The sequence below is a fragment of the Heteronotia binoei genome, chromosome 13 (assembly GCF_032191835.1).
Source record: "Heteronotia binoei isolate CCM8104 ecotype False Entrance Well chromosome 13, APGP_CSIRO_Hbin_v1, whole genome shotgun sequence".
Lineage (NCBI taxonomy): Eukaryota > Metazoa > Chordata > Lepidosauria > Squamata > Gekkonidae > Heteronotia > Heteronotia binoei.
The window spans coordinates 54,639,377-54,666,885 of record NC_083235.1 but is presented as its reverse complement, the minus strand read 5'-3'; the positions used below and the strand labels follow the sequence as shown (position 1 = coordinate 54,666,885).

Below are 27,509 nucleotides of genomic sequence, written 5' to 3'. Positions count from 1 at the left end.
GTGCAAATTGGAGTGGGTGGGAGTAGGAAAGCAAAATGTTTCTTTGCCTGAGGAGGGGCTTCTTTGAGCTGCCAGATGCCTTGGCTTATAAGAAAACCACCATGTTATGTATGATGGGAGCTGGGGTCATTTTTAAGGGTTGTTAGGTACATCCCCTTCCCTGAGAAGTTCCAGTGGTGGACTTAACTGCATTGGTTTTCTTTTGGAAGGGGGATCACTTGATATTAATGACATTTTTGTAGGATTTATTTGCAAATATGCAGACAGCACAGCTGGAGGCACAGAGGCACTCTAATAGGGCAGCAGATTCCAGATATTCCTCAGTGCTCTTCCATCCAAATATTAACCAGGGCTGACCCTGCTTAGTTTCCGAAATCTAATGAGATTGAACTAGCCTGGGCTGTGCAGGTTAAATGCATACTGGAACAAAAAAAAAAAATCTGATTTAGATTATATGCTGATGGTGTCTGAACTGTAACAAAAAGAGAAAGATCTTGGGGTTGTAGTGGGAAACTGAATGAAAATGTTGACCCAGTGAGTGGCGGCTGTGAAAAAGGCTAACTCCATGCTAGGGATTGTTAGGAAAAGGACGGAAAATAAAATGGCCAATATTGTAATGCCTGTTTATAAAGCTATGGTGCTGCCTGATAATGTGCAGTTCTGGTCAGTGTATCTCAAAAAGAACATTGCAGAGACCTAAACAGATGCCTCACTTTCAGGCTGGGGTGTACATATAGGGAATGCCAGTGGGATGTGGTCCTCTCAAGAGGCATGCTTGAACATCATTGCTTTGGAACTCAAAGCAGTATACAACAGGCTACTAGCTTTTCATAAATCCAGCACAGCAACAATAAGAATAAGAATGTTACCCAAAGTAACATTCATAAGAAGAAATCACCCTGTCAGTGTTATACTTTTAGCCACAAGATGAAAGGGAATGAGCTCTACATTCCATAAATGTTAAAAGGGCCCTTCTCTTCTGATGAACACCTATTTATTGCAAGAAACTGTCAGCTCAATCCGTCTTGAAATTGATACATGCATCAGACTGTGTTATAAACTGGCACAAATTTACATCCTGCTGCAGATCCATACCCATTTTACCTAGGTGCAGCCTACACCAGCAGCTTTTGCCATGATCTCTCTGTTGACTCTGCCTGCAAGGTTGCAACATGGTTCTCCTCCTGCACGTTTGCAAGACACTGCATGATGGGTGTGGATGTCACAAGAGACTCAAGAACGGGAAGAACAGTTCTGCAATCTCTGTTCAACTGAGAGCCCACACCCATCTTCCTAGATTGCTAAATCAGTTTGCTAATTTCTCATCTGAGACTGCACAAGGATGATGACGAAGAAGAAAACAGGATTGCTGTTACCTATAACTGTTGTTCATTGAGTGGTCACCTTTGCAGTTACACAACCCTCCCTGCTGCCCTGCTATGAGTTATCAACTTAGTCTAATTACTTCTACTTCACTCTTGCAGTGGCAGAAAAGAACTGAGGGAAAGGCACGCCACCTCCTCTGTAGCTTGCAGGAAAAGGCAGGAAAGAACATGGGGGAGTGGAGCAAAGTGTCTCTGGGTATTCTGATCTTCAAAAATCAATGTGGGCTTGCTCAGATTAATTATTCAATGAACCACAGTTACTGGTAAGTGTGACCCTTTCAGTCCCATAAACCAAGGGGAAGAACAGTATCCCCCAGCACCACATTCTGGAGCCTTCCGTTGAAGTAGGACTGGAACTGCAGATGAATGCATCCTGGTCCTGAAAGGTGATCCAGAAGTATTCCATAAATAATGGTATCAAAAGCCACCCAGAAGTCTATGAGAATTAACAGGGTTGCACTCCTCCTGTTCATCTCCCAGCACATGTCATCCACCAGGGTGACTAAGGCCATTTCAGTCCCATACCCAGACCTGAAACCAGATAGGAATGTATATAAACAATCAGCTTCATTAAGGAGTCTCTGAAGTTGGCCAGCCCCCACTCATTCAATCACCTTGCTCAAGAATAGTACATTTGAGATTGGATAGTAGTTATTCAACCCTTCTGGGTCCACCGTAAGTTTTTTTTTGAGGAGTAGATGCACCACTGCCCACTTCAAGACCACCCCATCTCTCGGGGAGGTATTTACTGTCTCCTAAACCCAGTCCACCAGCACCGCCCCCCCAGCAGATTTAAGCAGCCAAGAGGGACAAAAGGCATATAGACATTGCTCTGTAAGGAGACCAACTTCTGCACTGCTCGCTGACCACATCCTTGGCAACTCTATTCTACAGATTTCTGACAGCTGAGTCATTTTATGGAAAAAATCTCTCACATCTGTTTGAATTTGGATTCTACATTAGCAGCAACAGAATCAGATGGTCTCAGGGTACTGAATTGTCCAGTTCAGTTGAGTTCAATTTTATTGCATAGGACCAATAGTCATTACAAGAGATTAACACTAAAAAAAATGTATACAATAAAATACAGTACAGTGAGAATGAGTTAAAATGCTATAAAATTACATTTTAAAACTTATTCCATAAGAGAAAGGAACGACTCCTATAAGCAACCAACCTATACTAACTCTAGCTTGGGCTGAATTTTCTTTGCTGCCAATGCGAAAAGGACAATCTTGTATGAGACCTCTAATTCCACAGCTGCAAGTAAAAAGGAAAATGACTGCACACTGTTCCATCACAGTGCTAAGGCCTAAATTGACCAGGACTGTACCTGCATAAAGTGGACAGACCAGCCGATAGTGGCACAGATCTTCAAGATCTGGACCCCCGCATAAACAGAGACATGGGCAACTGGTGTTTGAGTATAGGGACCATTAAGCATTACTGTTGGCATCATTTGGAAACAATTAGATATGAAAGCTTAACACAGTCTTAAAAAAGGGATCTTGGACGAATATTGTGCCCTGAAATGATCTAATTTAATCAATTTATACCAAGGTGAACATTTGGTTCCCAGTATATTTAAAGCTACATCATGTGAGTATATTTGAGCCTACCATAAAATCAGCCCGGGAAGCTCCTTAAACAACATCTGGCAGATTATATATTTGGAGAATTTTGTTATAATTGGATTGCCATTTTGGATCTTTTAGGCTAATGGAAAAGCAGATGCTTGAGAGATGACCTGCTGGAGCTCTCTTCAATTTATGCCAATTAAATGAGGCTTTATGTGCACATGCCCAAAGAGGAGGAAGGCCTGATTCAGCTATCAGCAGAGCAGCTGGAGTGTTAGGAGGTAGTACCAAGGTCCTTTTCAGGAAAGAATTTTTGGATTCTCCCCAAGCTTGCAATTAAGGCATCATTCCATCCGCATACCTCCAGACCTTAGAGGAGCTGGGCAATCACCAATTGTGTGTGATACATTCAGCTTGTGCAGTCTGAAGATTTGGACAGGGTTTTGGGAAGTTTGCAGCACCAGGTTGCAGGAAATCCTGAAATTAATTAGATTTGTATAATCGACTGCAGCTGTGTGGCTTAACATTTTAAAAGAACCATGCTCATATTCCTGTATATGGATTTATCCCAACTTATCCAACAGTAACTTAATTAATTCCATTAGTAGTTTTAAGCTTGATGAATTTGAGTCACCCATGTGCAGGTTCCAATTACAGAGAATGAAGAAAGCTTTGCTGATTTAAGATTTCATTAGTATTTTTGAAGATTGTGGGGGGTATACCAGATATATTGATTGAACTTTTTTTATTAATAGGATTTTCATGCTTCAAGAAGCTCCTGAAGGAATACCATTGCTCTCCAATGTGCAATACAATAGCAGTAGACTCCAAGACCATAGTGCACTGCCATATGTTTTTCATATAGACCATACACTGCATCCAGCTAACAATGATTCCTGTATGTTGTAAGGTGGTGATGAGATAAAGAAACTGGTTTGTCAGGCTACAATTTTTGCTGGTCAGATGTAACCTGCCCAGTCTATTATACAAGTAAAATAGCTTGCAACTGCCTCTGCCCCTAACTGTTGGCTGGTTCAAGATATGACTCCTGTTTTATCCCTTAATGTGTACAGTTGCATACAGGCACTTTTCCACTGGTGAAAAAGGGAGGAAAGGGTCCATTTTGACCACCCAAAGGCTATGCTGTAGATCTGTGCAGGACCTGTGTGAACAAAAGCTTTGTGGACTGTAGTTGTCATGCTGAGTCTGTCATGATTTCTATGTTCAGTTTCATTTCTTGAGTGCTTGCCTGTAACTATACCTTATTAAGTGGGTGCAGGAGGGAGATGGGAGGCAGAGACCTTGTTATTCATATATCATTGTTGCAACGAGCTTGCTTATCTAGTTTTTATAGTAATGGGCCTGTTCAGCCTGAGAATGCAACTGTGACCTTGAAGGTGAGAAACCTTGGGAGATGCTTCATGCCTTGCAGTGTCAATGTCCATGGGAACCAATGGACGCAGGGGGTGAGGATACTATTAGTCCACTTTTTAAAAATGTGTATAATTATAACCTCTTCGCCTATTTATTCCTGGCACTGGCTTTCTAGCAGAAAGTTATCTCTTGTATTTGACTTTAATAAATCCTAACCATACTCATATGATCATGGCTTTGTGCAGTTGATAACTTGCAGAACCTTACATTAGTAAGGATGGGAATTGAACAAGATTGAATGAAAAAGCTGGCTGGATCCAGCACATTTTTTGTAACATAATATAAACTTTAGTCTGCACCAAATTCTGCAAATCTTTTGCATTCCTTTCTTGCATATCCTTCTTGTTTTTATTCAGATTTTAACATAATGAACCTGGAGTGCCATCTGTATCTTTCAGTATTTTTAAGTATGGCTAAATTTGTTTGTTTCAAAATAGACTGACATTGTGATGTTATGGTTTGCAAAAAACAAACAAACCCCAAAGAAACAAATATGAGAACTGAGAACTACAAAATATGAGAACTACAGAATTTCAGTAATGTAATTTGTTGTGTCAACACCAGAGCATGTCACACATATTTGTTGTATAAACAGTCAATTCATTGATGTTGAAATAATTTGGTTGGCATTTTAGATAATGGGGAACTTTGTGTTGCACTAAAAAAATTCCTATGATTTTATTTTCCGGAAGGAAGGAAGGAAGGAAGGAAGGAAGGAAGGAAGGAAGGAAGGAAGGAAGGAAGGAAGGAAGGAAGGAAGGAAGGAAGGAGGGAGGGAGGGAGGGAGGGAGGGAGGGAGGGAGGGAGGGGAAAGAAAGCATTGCACTTTACTGGTTGGAGCCTGTATTGTATATCTCTGTATTGTACATCACCGAGAGCCCAGCACAAGCTGGGATAGGTGATTCATTAAGTTGAAGAAATAATAATAAATAATAAGAATTCTCCATACTCTGTCCCTTTCCAGTTTCTCTGTAGCTGAGAGCCAGTTTGGTGTAGTGGTTAAGTGCACGGACTCTTATCTGGGAGAACCAGGTTTGATTCCCCACTCCTCCATCTGTAGCTGCTGGAATGGCCTTGGGTCAGCCATAGCTATCTCAGAGCTGTCCTTGAAAGGGCAGCTTCTGGGAATGCTCTCTCAGCCCCATCCACCTCACAGGGTGTTTGTTAGGGAGGAAGATAAAGGAGATTGTGAGCCGCTCTGAGACTCTGAGATTCGGAGTGGAGGGCAGAATATAAATCTAATATCTTCTGCTGCTGCTGCTGCTGCTGCTCTGCTATGACGATAGTGACAGGCCATGAATTCTTTCTTCTGAAGCAGGAGGCCTCTGTTCACCCTAGTGGGTCTGAGAATGTCAGTGGGACTCCAAAATGTTACTGTTACAAATTAAGTGGTTTATTGAAAGACGATACTAGACAATACATTGCAAAAGCAGCCTATCTGATTTGAATGCAAGAATTCCCACATTTAATCCCTTGCATATTTAGAAAAAAGGATCAGGTAGCAGATGATGCAAAAGACCTCTGACTTAAGGTGCTGGAGAGCCTGTGCCCACCAAAGTAGACAATATTCATTATCAAGGCCTTCACCCTGGAAGGCCAAAGTAGACAATATTCATTATCAAGGCCTTCACCCTGGAAGACCTGAGCGAGGTTGTTAATGATTGAATATTTTGGAGGTGATTAATTCAAAGGGTTGGCATACATCAGAAGCAACCTGACAGCACCTAAAACAGACACACACACATCAAGGTCCAGTGTCAACTCTATGTGTTTATGGAAGTTGGAAACATGATTTAAATTCATGCCTTTTCTGTCAGTTTTAAACCAGTTACTTAAATTGCCTTGCTTTAGATAAATCTACCTTAATCACAAATGGTGAGGTTTATTTTGGGGTTGTGGATATAAATTGACAATTAAGTGTCCAGAAGTTAAAATCACTGCAATAGAACTGAGTAAAAAAACCGAAATAACAAATTAAAAGAATTATTCAAATTCACCCTGACCTGGATAGCCTAGGCAAGTCCGATGTCATCAGATCTAGGAAGGTAAGCAGGGATGGGAGATGTCCTTGAAATACCAGCAGTCAGGAGGACAGGGGCAGGCTTTATTCAGCCATCTCTCTGAATATCCTCCAGACCCCCAGTAGGGGCCAGTCACCAGAGGTCACCATGATTTCCAGGTACAGACAGGCAGATAGACACAGATACACACACACACACACATTATCCAAATTCTATTTGTCATCATTAAGACCTAATCTGGTTAAAAGGCAAAGGATGCAGGGCTAGTATGAAGACGAGAAGGCTATCCTTATGAAAGTAGGAATGTAGAGATCACGAGGAACTGATACTGTAACTAATGTTTGTTTGGATTCTTTGTATAACTTTTTTATCCTTTCAGGCTGTCATTAGAAATGCAGCTTCCCTGGCCAACCTAACGTGCTGGAAAGATGTCAAATTTTTGTGGTGCTGGACAGCTCCATATGATGTAGTGGGTAGAGTGACTTCACACAGCCTTAAATCAAAGATCTATTTTCAATCCTTTTTTTTTTTTTTTTGCTGTTAGGAATTATTAATTTATTCCCTCCATGGACATTTCAGCCTGCTTTAGCCACTCCAAATACACTCCATCAAACACAATCTTCTATACCCTCATTCCCCAGAGATGTTCTGAGTATTCACCTGAATAGTGTCTTTGCAGTTTTTACAACCATGAGCCTGTCTTTCCTGTTCAGGCAAGAAGACTGAAATGTAAGAGGCTAAATATGCTCACAGTTACAACCAGAACAAAATCTGCAGATGACAAAAGAGGAGCAGATTGACAGCCTGTTAGCCTGGGGAAAGTTTCTCCCTTGGGAAACAGAGAATGTGGGGCTGCGTGAGTAGCATTCTACCAGGTATGCTATAGGGAGTTGTTTTTCAGTTGAAGCCAGGTTTATTTGAGTGGGAATGAGCATGCTTTGAATATACAGCTGGGTAAACCTCTCCACCCAACTTCCAAAGGAATGGCTAAACCTGTTCTACCCCTCTGTATCCTGTGTTTGATTCAATTTACAAAGAAATATAATTGTGGCAGTGAAACATGTAATCTCTCTCCTTTGCATTCTGAACTGGTACAGTCCGTGTTACCACCAGTTGTGATGCATGATGATGACCATTTTGCTGCATGTGTAGACCAAAACTCATTCCATTGCTTTCAGTGGGACATTTTTTCTTTTTACAAACCTATGCTTTTTTACTTGGAAATAAGTACAACTTTGTCCAGTGTGGCTTACTCCCTTCTAACTCTGCTCAGCTTCTTCCTGTAGTCATGACTGACTTTTGCTGGATTCTGCTTTATTCTTTTGGGTCTGAATGAAGATGCCTATGTAGTGCTGCTTCACGTGACTTCTCTTAGCTTATTAGACAGACTCACTGTAACATTGCGTCATTAGCCCTGTTGAAACGTAGCATCATTGGTCCTTGAGGGAGGCTGCTTATTGTAATGTGTTTAATTTTCTTTATGTTGTGTTCTTTCTTGATTTCAGCAACTTAACGCAGAGAACTTTGCCAGGCCAGAGTTTTGTTTTGTGTGTGTTGTGGGTTTTTTTTAAAAAACTTTATTGATGGCTGCTTTTAAGTGTTCCCCACATTTTTCTTTTAAAATTATTATTCTGGGTAGAAAGCCAGGAGTTAGAAGGTGCCCTTTTCCTATTGACTTCATGTGCTCATTTTTGGAAGCATTTTAATGCTCCAGGTCCTTAATAGCCACCAAGTTAAGTGCAATATGACAGTTTACCATTAACCAGCCTGGAAATGGCATAGGAAGTGATTGGCATCAATTCAGAGACTGCTTTAAATGATTTCTGGCACTTACTACTGTGCTAGGAAAATTAAGCTGGGTGGGGGAAAGAGACAGTTTAAAATGCATTTAAAATGTCAGATCTTCCTCGCAGCACAAGTGCAGCTGTTGCCTGTGTAAAGTTCAGGAACAACTACCTTTGTGAATTTATTTCACTGCTTCTCCTTTTAATTGGTTCAATGGAAAGAATTCAGGATGTTACATGTTGTGCCCTTTTTACTGTCCTAATTTACATCAACTTGCTTTTAAATCAGAATCTTGCACAGAGGAACCTTTTCAGCAAATGTCCCTCCAGAGAGGAAAGGTAGGGTAGGGGGGAGTCTGCCCATTTGGTCAGAAAATGGGTAAGCAATAACCACAAGTAGCTGAATGCATGTAAAAGTGATCCTTTTACATGTGCCTCTCCAGTTCCCGCCCCGCTTTGTTCTCTCCACTGTCAAAGTTTAGGTAGTAAGCCCCTCTGGAGAGAGGCTTCTCATGTGTTAAATTCTATTTATACTGATAAAGTTTGTAATGTTAATAGTAATAAGTCTTTGTGGTATGATCTGAAAACAGCAGAATGATGTTTGCTGTTTTAAGCAAAACTGCATGAAAAATTACAGTTCTGCACCCAAAATTTATGATTTGACTACTTTAATGTACAAATGGGTAATCTTGGGCCTGTCCACTTAGCTTAGCCTAAACTACCTGAGGGGGATGGCATATGCTGGCCTGAGCAGTCTGGGGAAAAGGCAGGGTTTAAAAAAAGAAAGAGAACTCTAATTTAGATATATGCAGTGCCACAGTGACCTTTTAACCTAGTGACCTATGAGAACATTTTGCTCCACTTCACTTATGAGTTGACTATTTAGTTGTTGTGGGGTTCTGTTTGTTTCATAAAATTGTATGCATATGTGTCCCATAAACTGCACATTCTGTTCTTTTGGGTGACTTCCAGTCACAATCTAAAAAGCTACTTCTTGTGTACATCATTAACATTTTCCCCACTTTTTGGTTAAGGTGTGAACCCTAGTTGTCTTTTAAAACCTCACCTTATTTCTGTCCTCTTTTCTTGCCTAGACAAAGGTGAAAATGGGGAACCTTACCAGAGGAGGAAAGGTATTGGAGGAAGCCAGCCAGATGTTCCTGCTCTATCCCACACTCTCAAGGGAAACACCCCAGCACCAACAAGCAACAGCTGGAGGAGGATCATGCTTCTCATTTTAGCAATAACAATACACAATATTCCTGGTAAGCACCAATCTATTTAAGTCGGTGACTCCTCAGATGTTGCTGGTTCATGAACAGAACTAGAGGAATCTGTGCAATCTTATGTGGGGTACACACAATATTGTTCTTATGAGGTGTGTTGAGAGGTGCATTACCTCATCCCTCTTTGAAGGAAACCGGCCCTTTTGGTCACTCTGGGCTTGAAGATTCTCCCACAGCCGCTGGGCAATGGTCGAGGAATGTGTCTTCTCCCTTAAAATGAATAGAAAAGCAGCCAGAGGGGCTGGATAAGAATGGCTGTGGTGTGTGGATGCCACAATGTGGATGATACAGTATCAGAAAGTGAGTTGGTGATGGAGGAGGACAGCAGGAGTCTTGGTAGGGGCAGATAACCAACAGGACAAGAGCAATGAAGGTGGGCCAGATTGGATCACAGTTCTGTATAGATTTTGGAATGGCTATGCTCTTTTCATTTTTATTTCCTGTTAACATGCTGTATTATCATTGCAAGTTGGAGAAAATGACTTTCAGTTATAGGAAATCTTGTTCCTGAAGAGATAATCCCTAAAGTAATTTAATCTGTAGCTGCAGTCCTTGAAATCAATGAGGGTTTTTTTTTCCAGCTGCTTCACTGGTATGAACTTTTCAGATGAGCCTTATACAGTTGGCAATGTGATATTTGTATGCCTACGATGTTCTTACAAGAGTGCAAATGGTATTGAAGGTAGCCTGAAGTCTTTTTCATTTGAATTTCAGTATGCTTTCATGGTTACATTGACCTTTGAGAATTACATCTTTGTTTAGGAAATGACCAAAATATAAATGATAAAGTATTGTATTAAATTGATCTGCCGTGGTTACTGATTAAAAAGAAGTACCTGCTAGTTTGAATACTGAAGAGCTTTAAATAAGGAAAGACTTGTATACTCCAAGTGTTACATTCCCACAAGTTTTAATGTGTTAGTTTGTTGCTTGGAAGAAATACATATCTTTTTTCCAGCATTCAGAATATACTGGAGAGCAAAATGACCTTCTGAGGGTATATATTCCTGGTTAATGAAGAGCCTATACTTTTCTTCCTTTTTGTTACATTTTATGTTCTCTTTGAATAGAAGTGTACATATTGCATGTTAAGGTTTTCCACTCTCAAACAGATTGTATGAATGTAATGAGTAGCACTTGGTAGGCAGCACAGTACGAGGCTTCCTAATTGACAAAAGCATGAAGGAGCTTTTGATTCAAGAAAGTGAAGCAATAGCTTCAACGAATGAATGAGAAATAGGTTGCACTCAGATATATTCATGTTTTTCCTAACTGCACAGGATGTGGGACTGAGCACTGGGATGTCTGCAAAAGATTCTTAAGCCAAGGCAATTTCACTCTGCTTCATTGAAGCCCTCAGATGCACTTGGAGCCATTTGTGATTAGACTATCCTATCTTGTGTGGATTAAGGAATTCACAAAAGAAGGTGATGGTCATAAAGAACCACTTTCTTGCAGGAACTTTCTTGCACTTGAAACATAGCATATGGACAGTGTAGCTGTCTCAAGTAATATAATCTTAATCTAAAAATATAAAGAGAGTGTGAGGTCAAGAAGACTAGCTGCAAGGCTAGACTGCATTAAGTCAATGGGAACCTCTATCCCACTTACATCCATTTCTGAAAGCACACTGGTAGAGCTCTTCTCTGTATTTTTTGTGTTGTAGTTAATTTTTTTTTTGTAGTTGTTGTTATCAGGGTACCAGATCTACTCCTTTGGATCATAAATCTCATATTCAAGACAGAGGTTGTAAAATTAATATGTTTATACAAAACTGGATTTCCAGTATATGTGCAGAAAACAACAACATCCCAATCTTTAAGACTCTCTGTAATAATTAATTTAAAGAGCTTTAACTATTATTTATTATGTCTTCAGTAACATCATCTTAATCTAAAAATATAAAGTGAGTGTGAGGTCAAGAAGGATAGTTGCAAGGCTAGACTGCATTAAGTCAGTGGGAACCTCTATCCCACTTACATCCATTTCTGAAAGCACACTGATCGAGCTCTTCCTTGTATTTTTTTTGGTTGTAGTTGTTGTTATCAGGGTACCAGGTCTAGGGATCATAAATCTCATATTCAAGACACAGGTTGTAAAATTAGTATGTTTATACAAAACTTGATTTCCAGTATATGTGCAGAAAGCAACAAAATCCCAGTCTTTAAGACTTTCTGTAATAATTAATTTAAAGAGTTTTAAGTATTATTTATATCAGACCTGACTGTAAGCTAAGTTCTTTAGGTAATTTTCCGTCATCTTCTGCTCTTCCGGATTGGCTGTATTACTGATCTCACAGTTTGACAGTTCTTAACAAGAATATGATATTTGGCTTCTAGAACTCAACAAATCCAATAGCAGAGGGGAGGAGATCCATTTTAAGGAGAGGACAGTGTAACTAGTAAACTTCAGGCTGAATATCAAGGGAGGTCCAATTTAAAGAACAAAAACAAACAAAATTTAGCATCTTCAAGTACAGGATAAGTTGAAGTTGGTTCATTTTCAAATTACACAAAGAAAATAATTGCTTTCTACTGGATGCAAGCATGTTTGAAGGCAGCAAGAAATGAGAAAGACCAAACATGAGATCAATCAGCTCAGTCAAGGAAACCATGGCCCTCAGTTTGCAAGATCTGAGAATGGCTGTTAATGATACAGCGGTGTGGAGGACATTAATTCACAGGGTTGCCATAAGTCACACAAACATGCACACAAGCATGTTTTTATTTATTACAATCACTCATTATAATGTACCACCATTCCACTCAGAGACTTCTGTATTTTAAGCAGGGCTTTTTTTGTAGCAGGAACTCCTTTGCATATTAGGCCACACATCCCTGATGTAGCCAATCCTCCCAAGAGCTTATAGGGCTCTTAGTGCAGGGCCTACTGTAAGCTCTTGGAAGATTGGCTACATCAAGGGGTGTGGCCTAATATGCAAAGGAGTTCCTGCTATTAAAAAAGCCCTGGAGGTATTCTCAAACTGTTCTCCCCAAAAAAGCAGTGTAACAACAGATGCTATAGTGCAATGTTTTAGAACTTTTTGTTTCTAAATTAAGATATTAGCTTCAGAGTGTGATGTCACCAGATTCCAAGCAAAACACACCATGCACATTAATCTGGAATTACCAAGAATAATTTATTTACTGGTTTCAGAGCAGAAATATATCCATTATTTAGGTCTCAGACACTCTTTGGTGGTTTCTGTGGTTCACATTATAAAAAGAGAGGAGTGTGACAGGAATTCTGAAAATGGAGTGGACATATATTGTGGAGGTGCAGTCAAGTAACTGTCTGCTGTGTGGCCACTGCAGATATGGAGATATATAACTTTCCTTAATGTTTTACAAGTGTAACATAGCAAACCCCAGTTTACCATAGCAACCCCCACTTGACAGTGGTCTTCAACTGTTGCTGACCCAGGATGCATTTTTAATCCCATGCAATAGCATGGAACCTATTGAGCCACATTCTTGGGGAACAGAGTTGCTATTGTTTTCTCTGGTTCAAATTTTGTGCCTCTAATAGCAATGTTAGTAACTTATACAATTGATGGACTTCCCCCGAGATGGGGGAAAATGAACCTGCTGAATTTCTGCCTATCATGCATTTGTTTTAGGAGACACCCCCCCCCCCCAAAAAAAAAGCTGTTGTCTTGCTGATGAAGAATTGTTTCAAAACCTGTTGTGGAGGCATCATTTGCTGCCCAGAGGTCAGAAGCAGCATGTGTGGGGAAGTCAGGAGCAGCTAGTTTAAAAGATTCATCTTGGTTTGTAACACTTTAAAGGTCACTGGTGTTGGAGCTGGAGATTTTGATTGGACTTTATTCCTCCCCCACTCCCCTGAAAACTGTCAAGAAGGATAACTTTAAATGGGAGTGGGGGAGTGGGTGTACATTTGAGAGCTGCTGCCCTGCTGGGAAGCAGTGAATTATTTTTATTGTCACTCAGGAGTGGGAAAAAAGCAAAGAACCTTTTTGTAAGGGAGAAGACAAAGTGCCTTCCCCCCTTCCCAGCAATAGGTTAATGACAATAATCTCCCTGTTGCTGGAGAGAGAGTTCTTGAAAGCTGCTGCCTAACCTTTTTATGTTCCTATAGAGCACAAAGTGGCCTTCAAACAATTATAAAAGACCTAGAAATGATCTCCTCTTCTTTAAAGGTCATGGAATTAATGTATTGCTTCTTCTCCATGATGTTGCAAATGGTCTGAGAGCAGCAGCATCCTTGGAATTTATATTTTAGACCAGCACCTGGGAAGTGTTTGTCCTGCCTCATACTGTCCTCAGGCTAGCAAATTTCCTTCTTTCATTTGTCTTCCTTCCATACTTGTATAAGTATGGTTGGAAGACAAATGAATTGTATAAGTCTTATACAAAGGGACTGTGTAAGTCTGTTTGCACTTGAGTCCCAGTCTGGGGTGATACATGTCAGGACTTTTATTGTAGAAAAAGCCCAGCGGGAACGTTTTTGGATATTAGGCCACACTCCCTGACCCCAAATCAGACGGGACTGCATTCCTGTGCATTCCTGCTAAAAAAAAAAAAAGCCCTGATACATGTCCCAGGGAGGGAAAAGATGGTAGTGAGATTCTTAAGCAGGAACTAACTTTATTGCCCTATAGTGGTACAGAATAAAGTGGGGAATTGGGGTGGAAATAGTACAAGCAGTTGTGACAATACAGCAGTATTATATGCTTATATGTGGCAATCCAATTTTTAAAAATCCATGTACTCAGTACAAGTGGTGAAGTAATTAGTGTCAGACTAGGATCTGGAAGACCTAGGTTTGAGTTCTGCCTTTTCATGGGTGAACTTGAGCCCATCACACAGGCTCAGCTTAATGTATTGCAGGTGCTTATTTTGAGGATAAGACAGAAGTCAGGACAATGATATAATCTACTTATCCTTAGGGAGGGAGGCAGAGGACAAATGAAGAAAATAAATAAAGGTAACGCCTCCTGGGTACTTCTGTAGCCCCTTCTGTTCCAATGAGGTGGCTGAAGGAAAATCTAAATTTGCTCTTCTTTCCTTTGAGGAAGATGTATTTTGAGGAATAAACAAGTGGGTGCTAGGAAACACACATCAGTGGGTACCACATTGGGATCATTGTGATAACCTATATGATCTGAGAGTGTCTTAGTGGAGAATCTTCTGTCGTCATTCCTTGTCAAAAAAGATGGCAGTAAAATTCAGTTCAAGGACCACAAGGAGTAGTAAAAAAAACGTGGTAGGGGTGGGGTGAGACTGATCCATTTTGAGCAAGTTGCTCAATATACTGTATACTCTGCTTTTGCTGGTTGCTGGAAACAATGAAGGATGTGGGTGAGGTAGATATGTTGAATATTTTAGAGTACTGAAGATTTAATGCAACCCCTCCCCATGTTATCAATCATTTTTCTTCAGGAGATTACTGCTGCTTTTGTATGCAAATTACGTTTTTAATAGTTTCTCCAAGATTTGACATACGGAAACTTGTGCATCGCTTGTAAACACAATAGACTCCCCCACCATGAGGTAGCTAATTGCCTTGCAAATTTAGGCAGTGGTTCTGGGAAGCTGCAAATTCTCATTAATGCCAGGCTTGAAATGCCTGTAAAAAATTGAAAATGACATGTGGTTTCTGTTAGTTAAACACTAGGTGAATTCCAGTGGCAGGCGAATGTCCAAGGCTGACTTTCAGATGATTAACCAAAGTTCAGTAAGACAAGTGGGGCCTGCAAGATTCACAGCAGAGGGAATTCCATATCACCTCATTGCTGAGCTGGTGAGACTCCAGGCCCAACCAACTAAAACTGAGCCAGTAGCAGGTGTCCATAGGGTTGCCAATTCCCAGTTGGGGGCAGGGGATCCCTCAGTTTGGAGGCCCTCCCCTTGCTTCAGGGTCATCAGAAAGTGTGTGTGGGGGAAATATCTGCTGGCACTCCATTATTCCCCATGGAAACTGATTCCCATAGAGTATAAGGGAGAATTGATCTGTGGGTATCTGAGGCTCTGGGAGGCTGGTTTTTTTTTGAGATAGAGGCACCATATTTTCAGCATAGCATCTGATTCCTCTCCTGAAAACACCCCCCAAGTTTCAAAAAGTTTGGACCAGGGGGTCCAGTTCTATGTGCCCCCAAAGAAGGTGCCCCTATCCTTCATTAGTTCCAATGGAGGGAAGGCTTTTAAAAGGTGTGTGGTTTCTTTAAATGTGATGGCCAGAACTCCCTTTGGAGTTCACAACCTTGCTCCTGGCTCCACCCCCAAAGTCCCCAGATATTTCTTAAATTTATCTTGGTCTTGGCGACCCTAGGAGTCCACCACTGCCTCTGGGCTCACTGCTGCTGCTGGAGCAGCTGCTGCTGTCCTCTTCTTCTGATCCTGGGCCTACAGCAGCTGTTGGTGATTGCTGCTGCAGCATCTGGGCCTGCAATGGCTGCCAGCATCCTCTGCTGCTTCTAGGTACATGAGAATCGCAGGGAATTTCTTTTCCCCCACTTCCTTGCTAGGCCCAGCATTGCTGTGCAGCTGCTGCCAACAGTCCCAGCATGGCTCCAGGGCTGCATGGCTGCTAGAAACGGACTCAGCACTGCTTCTGGGATCCATAGCTGCCTTTGCTGTGCAAAGCACAGCTTCTGGGCTGCACAGCCACCACTGGCAGGCTTAGTGCGGCTCCTGGGCTGTGCTGCCACACCATCAGCAGATATTTGTGGTTCCTGCTTTACTTGTCCCAACATTATTCCCAGGCAGCACTGCGGCTGGCCCCAGTGTGGCTCCCAGTCTCCTCCAGTGAACACTTGCACAGAGAATGCTATTTTACATTTGGGAGAATTAACTCCCCCCCCCCCCCTTTAAAGTATAATTTTTAATTTTTTTAAAAAAATATTTCAGGCTTTTCTTCAAACTTGAGGTGTCATGCTGGTTTGCAGAAAAACCTGCTTTGCGTAAGTGTGACCCTAAACTGTGGATTTAGATATCTGCAGATGAGGGCCACAATTGGGAAATAGATATATAGATGCTGAGGCGCTCACTGATTTCCTCTTGCCCCAGCTTCTGCTCTTATAGATTCTCTCATAACCCTTTGCCTTTTTAACTAACTGTTCCTGCAAACTGTTTAATAATAGTAAATGTTTGTGCTGGACTTCATTCTTCCACAACTTTCTAATGGTATAAAATTAATTCAGATTGGCTATCTCTGCTGTAAACATGGCACTGTTTTTGGCTTTTGCTCATAAGCACACTCGGGAACTTCTTGGTTGTCTTCTGGTACCAACTCTGGAAAAATGTGGACTGACTTTTTAACTTTGATTTATCAGAGAGAAAATGCTTTTACACAGCTTGATTGGATGCCATATCACGACACTGTGCTTGTTGTTTCTGCCCAAGTCATTGCAATATTCAAATACATAATCAAGCACTGTGGGATCACGCAGCAAGGGACTATCTCCTGCACTGTTTTAGGTGTATGTGAAGAAGGCTCTAAGAAGCTTCCTGACAAGGACATTGCCTGCTTTTCAAAATGATTATAAAATGCAATGACAGTGTCCAAAAGGTCATTGTTTAGATTCATAGTTGCCTTCAAAGTAAACAACAGCAAACTGAGGGTCCAAACAGGCATGATAAGGGGGATTTGTGATTGGATCCCTGAAGCTTTTTAATAGCATCTTTGGAGTGCTGATTTGATCAGGCAGCAGCACCATGAGAACAAGTTTCCCCATGTGTTTTTCCCCTGCTCTTACCCCCTCCCAAGTTGCTGTTAAACCTGCTGGGGAGTTGAATCCGAGACCATACAGGAGGCTGCTTTGAAATAAAAAAGATGATGATTTATACCCCACCCTTAGAGTGGCTTACAATCTCCTTCTCTTCCTCTCTGCACAACAGACATTCCATGAGGTAGGTCTGAGAGAGCTCCTTGAAAACTGCTTTTAAGAGAACAACTCTGAGAGAACTATGACTGGCTGCACATGAAGGAGTAGGGAATCAAACCCGGTTCTCCATATTGGAGTCTGCCACTCTTAAACACTACACCAAACTGGCATTTTTTTTGTAGAGTCCACTGCTCTTAATCACTACATCAAAGGGAAATATGTCAGAAGATCTGCTTAGAACTCCCATGTTGTATATGTTTAGGAATTTTGTAAAAAGAGAGGATGAGGGATTCGAGTGAAATTGAAATGTTTTGGTGGTGTAGCAATTCTTGTTTTGTTTTTTACTTTTTACCTCAGCTAGTACCAAATCATAACTAGCACTCAAATGAAATAGGTGATATGCTAGTGGGTCCATCTGCAGCCTGATACTTCATTTAGTGCTAGAAGCACCGGTCTTTTGTCTTTTTGCATGAAGCTTTGTTCTTTGGGGAAGAAACTGTAATTTCTGGCAGAGGGTACTCCTTTCATTACAGGTAATGTGGCTAGTAGTTAGCATGCCAGGAAGATAATGGGGTGGAGCGACCTGCTTTACATGCCTGGTTTGCGTTTACTAACTGCAGCAATTGAGGCAAAGGTTTCTTAATTTGCTTCAAGGCAGGAGCGAATGAAGAGAGCAAATTGATATAGATGGGAGATGCCCAATGGCTTTCTAATTCATATTCCTAATGTCTTTAATTATGCATTTTATCAGGACCTATTTATTAAAGTTAATTTTTTTTATGCTTTAGGCTCTTGTTATAGAAAGGAATTGAAATGAAATGTGACAAGTCTATCACAAATAATAATTACATGTAAAGTCTAAATGCTGTTTGTTCTCTTTTAAAAATTCTGAGTGTACTTATGAAAAGAAAAATCCATATTTGGGTATGTGGTTAGTTCTTCACAGTTTTAGTTTCTTTAAAGTACATTTTATAGTATACAAGAGGTAGGTGAATTCTCTGCACAGAAGCATCTGATGTTATATATCACTAAAAAGCTTATGAGCTATAACTACATGTAAGAGGTTGGAGTAGGATGTGTCAGTTGCCGCACCTCTGCAGCATGTTTTTAAAAGTTGCCTACCGTCATTGTGATAACATTGCAATAGTACTGCAGTCATATACTGCCATCCCCATGAATGAATTATGTGTGTTTTAGTTAGATAATATGGGATTTCTCATATTTCTCTATAAACCTCTAGCATAAATTTCAACCAACATGGTATCTGAGCAGCCATTCCACAGGATGCTTGCACACCTGACATAATTTGCAAGGTTGCAGGTACATCGTAACGGTGAAAGGGCCATATTGTATTCTGAGTTCTCTCTTAAACTGCAGAGACTTGTGAGTAAAAATTCTACTTTGTGAGCTACTGACATTATAGTTGTGACCTACTGCAGAAATTAGTGTGCTTTGGAGTCAACCTTCCTGAGCTAAGACAAAAATGTGTGAGCTGCAGACTAAAAAATCTGTGAGCTAGCTCACACTAACTCAGCTTAGAGGGAACACTGATTCTGAGTACCCTACATGATGTTCACACACCAGAATTTGATTTGCTGAATTTTGGGATCAGGTTCATCTCCTACAATATATTAAGACAATATGTACATGGGAAGAAGTGTCTATTGTTTTAATATTTACTGTTGCTTACTTAAGTGCTTGAGGATGGAAATTCATACTTCTAAAATCATCGTATATGTATATTAAAACATGGAAACAGTGTACTAGCTTACTAGGTTGGAATCACAGAAACAGATACTCTATTCTGATAAGCTTCTCTATTATCAATTTTTTTGTTTTGTTTTTTAGGATAAGTCAAAGAACTTGTTAGATGGCCGGATGGCTCAAGTATAGTGTCTCAGGGTGCAGTAAAAACTTGTAAAATTCTACTCTAATCATCCCATTCACTGCTTACAATCTTATAAATCATGAAGCTGAAACCAATATAGCAATGATGGGCTGCAGCTTGGGATAGATCGCCTGGAGTTCTGGAGCCCAGGTCTGTAGACATAGAAGTGAAATTACTAAAGGGGAGGAGGAGGGGCTGTGGCTAAGTGAAAGAGCATCTGCTCTGTATGGAGAAGGTCCCAAGTTCAGTCCCCAGAATCTCCAGTTAAAAGGACTATTCAGCAGATGATGTGAAATACCTCTGCGTGAGACTCTGGAGAGCTGCTGCAAATCTGAAGAGACAATACTGTCCTCAAGGGACCATGGGTCTGATTCCGTACAAGGCAGCTTCATATGTTATGCATTTGTTGTTCAGTTGCGCAGTCAAGTCCAAATCTTTGCGACCCCATGGACAAAGTCACGCCAGGTCCTCCTGTCTTCCACCATCCTCCGAAGTCTGCTCAAATTCGTGTTAGTTACATCAGTAACGGTGTCCAGCCATCTCATCTTTTGCCTTCTCCTTCTTCTTTTGCCTTCTGTCTTTCCCAGCATCAGGATCTTCTCCGGTGAATGCTCCCTTCTCATTTGGTGACCAAAGTATTTTAGCTTCAGTTTTACCATCTGACCTTCCAGGGAGCAGTCTGGGTTGATTTCCCTTAGGACTGACTGATTTGATCTTCTTGCAGTCCAAGGGACTCTGAAGATTCTTCTGCAGCACCACAGCTCGAAAGCATAGATATGGATAATTGACTTTTACTATGATGAATAATGGTGTTTTACAATAGTGTTGTTTTGGATTTGATTAATTAATGCTTTTTGTGAAAGAAAAGTCTAGATGTATGTTTAAGGACCAGAATGAAGTTAATATTTTTTGGCTAGTTAATTGAACTCCTGTTTCTTTGACTGATTTTTCAGGATAAATATGTTAGGGCCTTGGTCTTCAAAGTTTGGCAAGCTGAGGATCCCCATTTTGATTTTAAAAATTCACAGATTCTCCTAAGACATCTCCAAGAGCACTTGCCACATACTGAGCATCCGTCTTTCAAAGTGTGGTGAGCCAATCATGCCCAATAGAGACTTCCATTTTATAGAATCCGCAAAACAATACAGTGAGAACTACATCAGCTACACTTTAAAAACAAGTTGAAGCCAAAGGCTACTAGCTGTGGTGACTGGAAACCTCCACATTCAGAGGCAATAGACCACTGTATCCCAGAGCCAGGAGGCAACATCAAGGGAAGGCCTTGGCCTCTGTGCCCTATTACTGGCTCTACAGATGAACTAATCAGCCACTGTGTGAGACAAGTTGGTATCAGATGGAGTGCCCAGCAGACATTTCCCTCCCCCCCCGCCCTGCCTCCTGATGACCCTGAAGCGGGAGGAGGGCCTCTAAACCGGGGGATTCCCTGCCCCCACTGGGGATTGGCAACCCTAGTCTAAGTGTATGGCTCAGTGAACATGTCGACCCTGTGTGCTGCAACACTGCAAAGGGCAAACTCTGCTAGACGTTATTAGGAAATGGACTGAAATTAAAACAGCCAATATTGCAATGCCCCTGTATAGATTTGGAATGTTGTGTGCAGTTCTGATTATCATATCTGAGAAAGGACACTGCAGAGCTGGAAGAAGAATAGAAGATAGCACCCAAGATGATTAAAGGGTTGGATCGCCTTCCCTACTAGGAAAGACTGAAGAGGCTGGGAGTTTTAAGTTTAGAAAAGAGCTGAGTTGGGGAGACATGATAAGAGTTTTATAAAATTAGGCATGGAATACAAACAGTAGACATAGAGAACATTTTCTCCCTTTCTTGAAATATTAGAACTTGGGGGCGTCCAATGAAGCTGATGGGCAGTAGACTGAGTATGAATAAAAGGAAATACTGTTATAGACAATGAATAATTAAAATGTAGAATTTGCAGCAAGAAGATGTCATGATGACCACAGGCACAGACAGCTTTAAAAGAGGATTATACAGTTTCATAGAGAGCCGGTCTATCAGGCCATGGTTACTAAAGGGACCCTACAGCAAATGAAATTATATCAGAATAAATATTTATTATAAGGTATACACAAAAATGTAGTGAAAAATAGTGCCTGAATATCATGCTGCAGAAAGAATAATCTAGGTCAGGATTTTTTTTTTCTGCCAAGGGCCATTTGGATATTTATAACATCATTCGTGGACCATGCAAAATTATCAACTTAAAAAACAGTGCTCCGCCAAGGGAGAACAATTCAGGCCAGCAAAATTAATGCAAATAATTGTTTTTCTATTTAAAGTCATGTGGGGAGAGCCTAATTTGGCACACACACACCCCTGGCCCACTGCCCTAGGCAAATGCCTAGCTCTGGGGGGGGGGGGTTGTAGAAAAAGCCCAGCAGGAACTCATTTGCATATTAGACCACATCCCCTAATATTATCATATTAGGTCACACACTCATTAGCATTTTAGGTCACACCATCTGGAATAATCAAGTGCAAATTGAACTGATGGTAGCTGGGTCCCATCCCCCACCCCTGCCATCCCTCCCTCCCTTCATGTGGAAACTGCAGCTGCTCCCAGCAACCTTTAAAGGCACCCACATACCCCAGCAGCAGTCCTTCACAATGCCCACTACTCAGACTCCACAGAGAGGAAGAGAGAGAGAGTAAAATAATGGGGGGAAGAAAGGGAAATAAGAGGAAATAAAGAAATGAGAGGAAGAAAGGGGAATAAACAGAAATAAAGAAATATGGGGGAAGAAAGGGAAATAAAAAGAGGGAAGAAAGGGAAAGAAAGGGGAGAAGAAAGGGCAATAAAGGGCAATAAAGAAATGGGGGGAAGAAAGGGAAAGAAAGAAAGGGGGGAGGAAATAGAATGAAAGGGAAATAAAGAAATGAGGGGAAAATTTACCTGAACTGTGACAGTGACTTTTCCAGGCCCCACAGTGATCCTGGCCAGCCAACCAGGCCCCAGGGAGGCTGCTGTGCAGCATGGCTAAGCCCTGCAATCCCTGCCAGCCACCTGGGCCCCAGGGAGGCTGCTGCACAGCATGGCAGGGCCCCACGATCCTTGCCGGCCAGCCAGGCCCTAGGGAGGCCACCACGTCGCTTGACTTGGCCCAGCAATCCCTGAGAGCGAAACCAAGTGATCTCGAAGACTATAAATGGCCCTTGGGCCTGACATTCCCCACCTCTGTATGCCCAAGGCACTATCACTGTATGCCCAAGGTGCATTGCTGCCACCTTTTCCCCTACTGTCATGCCAGCAGACCAGTCTGAGAGCTGTAAGGAGACAGAAGTCTTAGTCACAGGGAGCCTGGATTATGGAGCTGCTGTTTTGTCCTGCCTTTATATCATGGGGGCAATCACCAGTAGAGCTGATTGCTCATGACTGACTTGCGTACACCAACTTTTCTGGACCTTTCCCCAGCTTGACAACAAAGGAATCAAAGTAAACATGCTCTTCTCAGAACTTCCTCTTTACACTCTTCCAGCTATATGACCTGGCCAGAAACAAAGTTTTGGAATACTTCCCCCATGTTTTGCATGGGCTTAGTGTTCAGTGTATTCTCAAAACTCAAACTGTTCAAACCAGTGGTACCACACAAACCAGCCCCTTCACAGAGTGAGGCAGCCTTTTCCTTCTGTGGTAAAAGACCAGAGCCACATCATTTGAAGGTGAGTCTGTCGGTTTCTTCTTAATTTTTTTCCTGAAGTAGCTGTTCTGAGAGGTGAGATGTGCTGAGGCTAAGGGGCAATATCCCTGACCTAATATAGGAAACCTTACATCATTATGCCAAGCAAGGCCTTCTTTCTTTTCAAGAGGAAGTTGATTATAAGTGACTATTAAATCCTTGTCAAGTTTGAACCTTCCTTTTCCAAAAGCTTCTAACAGGAAATGGCTAGTATTCAGGAGGGTGACCACACTTTTCATTATTTAAAGGCCTTTATTACAGTAACATTCTGCAGGATTTATAAATGTAACCTTGTGTGCCAAGAAGATTTTAATCTTTCATATTCTATGACAACATAAAAAAGAGAATATGATGATTACCTTTTTGTCAAAATCCCCCTTGGTGGTGCTGTGAATGGATTCTGGTCTGGAGAGTTTAATTTGTGTATGTAGGTCAGTTGATGTTTAGGTGGAAGGTGCCTTTGAGAATGTAATGGAAACCCAGATGAACCACACCTCAAAGACTAGCAAATGGGCGGAGGGTGAAGAGCAACTGATATTGTTCATGTAAAATATACAGAGCTGGTTTCAACTTAAACAGATAAAATGTTTTATTCAGGATAGTAATTCTCAAATCTTGAGACATAAGTAAATGTGGTATAAATTATTTTATTTTATTTAACTTGGCTTTTATCTCACCCTCCCCACAAATGGGCTCAGGGCAGGTTGCAACATTGGTTATAGGATATAAAACAATTTAAAACTATAAGATCAATAACTCAAGAACATAAGTACATAAGAGAAGCCATATTGGATCAGGCCAATGGCCCATCCAGTGGCCAATATATGTGTGTGTGTGTGTACACACACACACATATTGTGGCTAATAGCCACTGATGGACCTCTGCTCCATATTTTTATCCAATCCTCTCTTAAAGCTGGCTATGCTAGTAGCCACCACCACCTCCTGTGGCAGTGAATTCCACATATTAATCACCCTTTGGGTGAAGAAGTACTTCCTCTTATCCGTTTTAACCTGACTGCTCAGCAATTTCATCAAATGCCCATGAGTTCTTGTATTGTGAGAAAGGGAGAAAACTACTTCTTTCTCTACTTTCTCCATCCCATGTATAAACTTGTAAACCTCTATCATCTCACCCCACAGTCGACATTTCTCCAAGCTAAAGAGCCCCAAGCATTTTAACCTTTCTTCATAGGGAAAGTGTTCCAAACCTTTAATCATTCTAGTTGCCCTTTTCTGCACTTTTTCCTATGCTATAATATGCTTTTTGAGGTGCGGTGACCAACTGAAGAAGAGGTCCCTTCTGAGGGCACATTCCCCTTATCCTCAGCACGGTGCCCTATTCCCTCTTGACCCTCATGCTCCCTGGAAGCAACGGGGCTGCCACGTTCAGAGTGGGGCTCATCTAATACATCCCCGAGAGTCTTCTCCGAGTGCCTAACTGACTGTCTCTGCTTTTCCAGGTCAGTCACCTTGGCTTCAAGGGTACGAACTCGTTCCCTGAGTACCAGGAGCTCCTTGCATCGAGCACACACCCAAGACTTCTGTCCTGTGGGCAGATAGTCATACATTTCAGTGCAAAACACTGGAAAGCCCCCACCCACCTGCTGGCATTCTGCCTTCATGGTAGCTTTTTTAAAATATACAGTCCCCTTTTAAATCCTGTTTGTTTATGTGACTCTCCTTCTGGAGGGTGCTGCTGCACCAGCTGCAATTTCCAGATAGGTCTGTGTAGAGTGAGTTACAGTAGTCCAATCTGGAAGTGACCATTGCATGGATCGCTGTACCTAAGTCACTGGTGGAAAGGTATAGAACCACTTGCCGCACCTGCCGTAGGTGGAAGAATGCGGATTTGGCAACTGTAGTGACCTGGGCTTCCATAGATAAGGATGCATCTAGTATTACCCACAGGCTCCACACTCTCAGCACTGGTGCCAGTAATGCCCCAACCAGAGCCAGAAGCCATATTTCCACATCCAAACCTCCGCAGCTTTAGTACAGGACCTCCTTCTTCATTAGACTCAGCTTCAGTTGGCTCTTCTGTAACCAACCAGTCACAGTTCCCAAGGCCCTGTCCAGAACACATGGGGCCAAGTCCAGCTGGCGTCTATTTACAGCTAGGTGTCATCTGCATATTAATGACACTCCAGTCCAAACCCTCTCTTTCAGCACCACACTCTGTCCCTGACTATGGGGAAAGGAGGAGAACCATTGCAGGGCAGACCCCCTGATCCCCATGTTGCCCAGGTGGTAAACCAAAAGATCATGGTCAGCCATGTTGAACTCTGCTGTCAAATTAAGGAGCAACAGCAGTGCCAACCTGCCTCAGTCCAGCTGTCTCCAGGAGTGTCTCCATTAGGGCAACCAGCAGTTTCAATCCCATGGCCAAGATGGAAGCTGGACTGGAAGGGATTCAGGACAGAGGCATCATCCAAAAAGACCTGCAGTTGCTCAGCCACTGCTCTCTCAACTACATTACCCAGGAACAGAAGATTCAATACTGGGTGGTAGTTGGCCAAGACTTTTGGGTCTGAAGATGGTTTCTTCAAGAGTGGACACACCACTGCTTCCTTCAGCCCCTCTGGGAAAACCCTGGACCCCAGGGATATGTTGATAACATCACACAAAGGACCCATACCGTGTCTCTGCAGCCAAGATGGGCATGGGTCAAGGAGGTAATTGGTGGCCTTCAGAGCTGCAAGGACTTTGTCGGCCTCTTCCTGTGAGAGGTGGCTGGAGTGGTCCAAAGTAGGACCAGAAGATGGCCAAGGGGCTTCCAGTTCAGCTATTGTATCTATAGTGGCAGGGAAATTGTGGCAGAGCTAGAGAATAGTGGCTAAGGACAGTGTGGTGTTACTAGACTGCTGGACTTTTGGCCAGAAAGAACCTGATTCATCCATGAAAATCACTGGGCCATTTACTATCCTTTAGCTCAATCTCTCCCTAAGTGGTGTTGTTTAACACCATTCATGTATTCATGCCAGAGACTGCCCACTGTGTAATGCTTCCAACATTCTGGGGATACCAAACCTGCCTGCTATACAACTGTACTTTCTTGCTTAGGGTGCAAAACACCACACTGAACCTGGTTTGGGCTAGCCTCCTTCTGCTACTGTGCCACTTCACCTGCCTTTGGTATAGTAATATCTCCCTGTGTCTGTTCTACTGTACAAGAATTTTAATTGCCTACAGAACTTGGGACCCTCTCTGACATTTGATAGGGATGATCCACTGCGGGAAAGGTACAGTCCTTGAACCTCATTCAAACTGGGTGGAAATGTTATAGACAGAAATGTGGATTCCACTGAAACCAATGGAAAGTAAAAATAAATGAAGAATGAAATTCAAATTATTGAAAATTGTTGCAACAAAAATTAGATTGGAATGGGGAGGGGGTGAGGAGATTGTACAACAGTAGATAATGTTTTCTGAAATGCTCTGGTTTCTTGCATGATACTGAGATCCTACAGCTTTAGCCTTCAGTAGTTTGGGAGTCAGAAAATAATAGAAAGCCTCCACCAAAAGACAAGAATAATAAAGCCAAAAGGAGGGGGAATGTTTCAGGGAGCTCACTACAAAGTACGAGGAGGCAGATGGTTCCTGGAGGTGGCTAATTAGACTTTTCCTGAAGCAAATATCTAATAGTTTATTATTTGAAAAGCATGAGGACCTTGGGAAGAACCTGAGAACTTTCAGGGGAGTTTCTGAAAACCTCTTTCCATCGCAGACCTAGGCATCAGAGGCAAATTGCTTTCTTACACGTGGAGGGCAGAAATCTACTGCAGGGCTGCTTGTCTCTGGTCTGAATTATTTCCATAGGAAGCTACCTCCATATAAGTATACTTCAGTTTCCAGTAAAGGCCACAGCTGAATGCTACCCTAGGTCTGTGTGTCTCCATCTTTACCTTTTTGTTTTTGGATAAAACAGAGGGTTCAGTTTGCCAAGGACTTGGGAGAATGCCCCGTTGCTTAGATACAAGAGGTACTTTGCAAAGAAGATAATGTTGCCAGGGAAACGGAGCTCAGAATTTCCCTTTTTATTTCTGTTGCTTCGGGGTTTGAACATTGGGTGAAGAATCTTCTCTCTGACAGCTGTGGGAACAGAGTAGCTTTGGAGCAGAACTTGCATAAAAGCTAACCGGCAGAGAGAGCAAGAGTTGGAGAGTGCAGTTCATCCAGGTGTTAAGCTGCACGGTAGCCTGAGCAAAATGGGCATCTGTTGGTGATTCAAAGCTCTGGCAGGAGTCAGCAAGCTGTCACAAACATTTTGGGTTTTCCTCCAAGTTATCAAGATTTTTCCTTGCTACTAACATTGTTCTTGGCTGCAGCAAGTCAATTCAATTCAAGAAAAAAAGAGTGATGTGATCAGTTAGCTTGTTACCTAGGAAAAACTTGCTTTTCAGTTTCTTGCTTGATCACAGACTTCTGTGCAGTCCTTGTAAAATAGTCTGATACCTGTAATTTCATCTACCATTTAGGTTAAGAAGATATTGTTTTATAACTATTGCAAGTGGGGGCAGGGAAGAGGAAAAGAATACTGAGCTGCCAAGTTGTGGGTCAGGTGAATTCATA

General features: G+C 41.8%; 1 protein-coding gene across 7 annotated transcripts in view; it reads left to right on the top strand.

Annotated features, from left to right (window-relative positions):
• Window positions 1-27,509, top strand: part of SLC39A11 (solute carrier family 39 member 11) — a 481,072-nt gene that overhangs the window by 273,850 nt on the left and 179,713 nt on the right. For all 7 annotated transcript variants that reach the window (XM_060252173.1, XM_060252180.1, XM_060252174.1 and 4 more), the window contains one exon: window positions 9,296-9,466. In XM_060252173.1, the coding sequence (XP_060108156.1) occupies window positions 9,296-9,466 (171 nt within the window). The remainder of the gene's footprint in view (window positions 1-9,295; window positions 9,467-27,509) is intronic.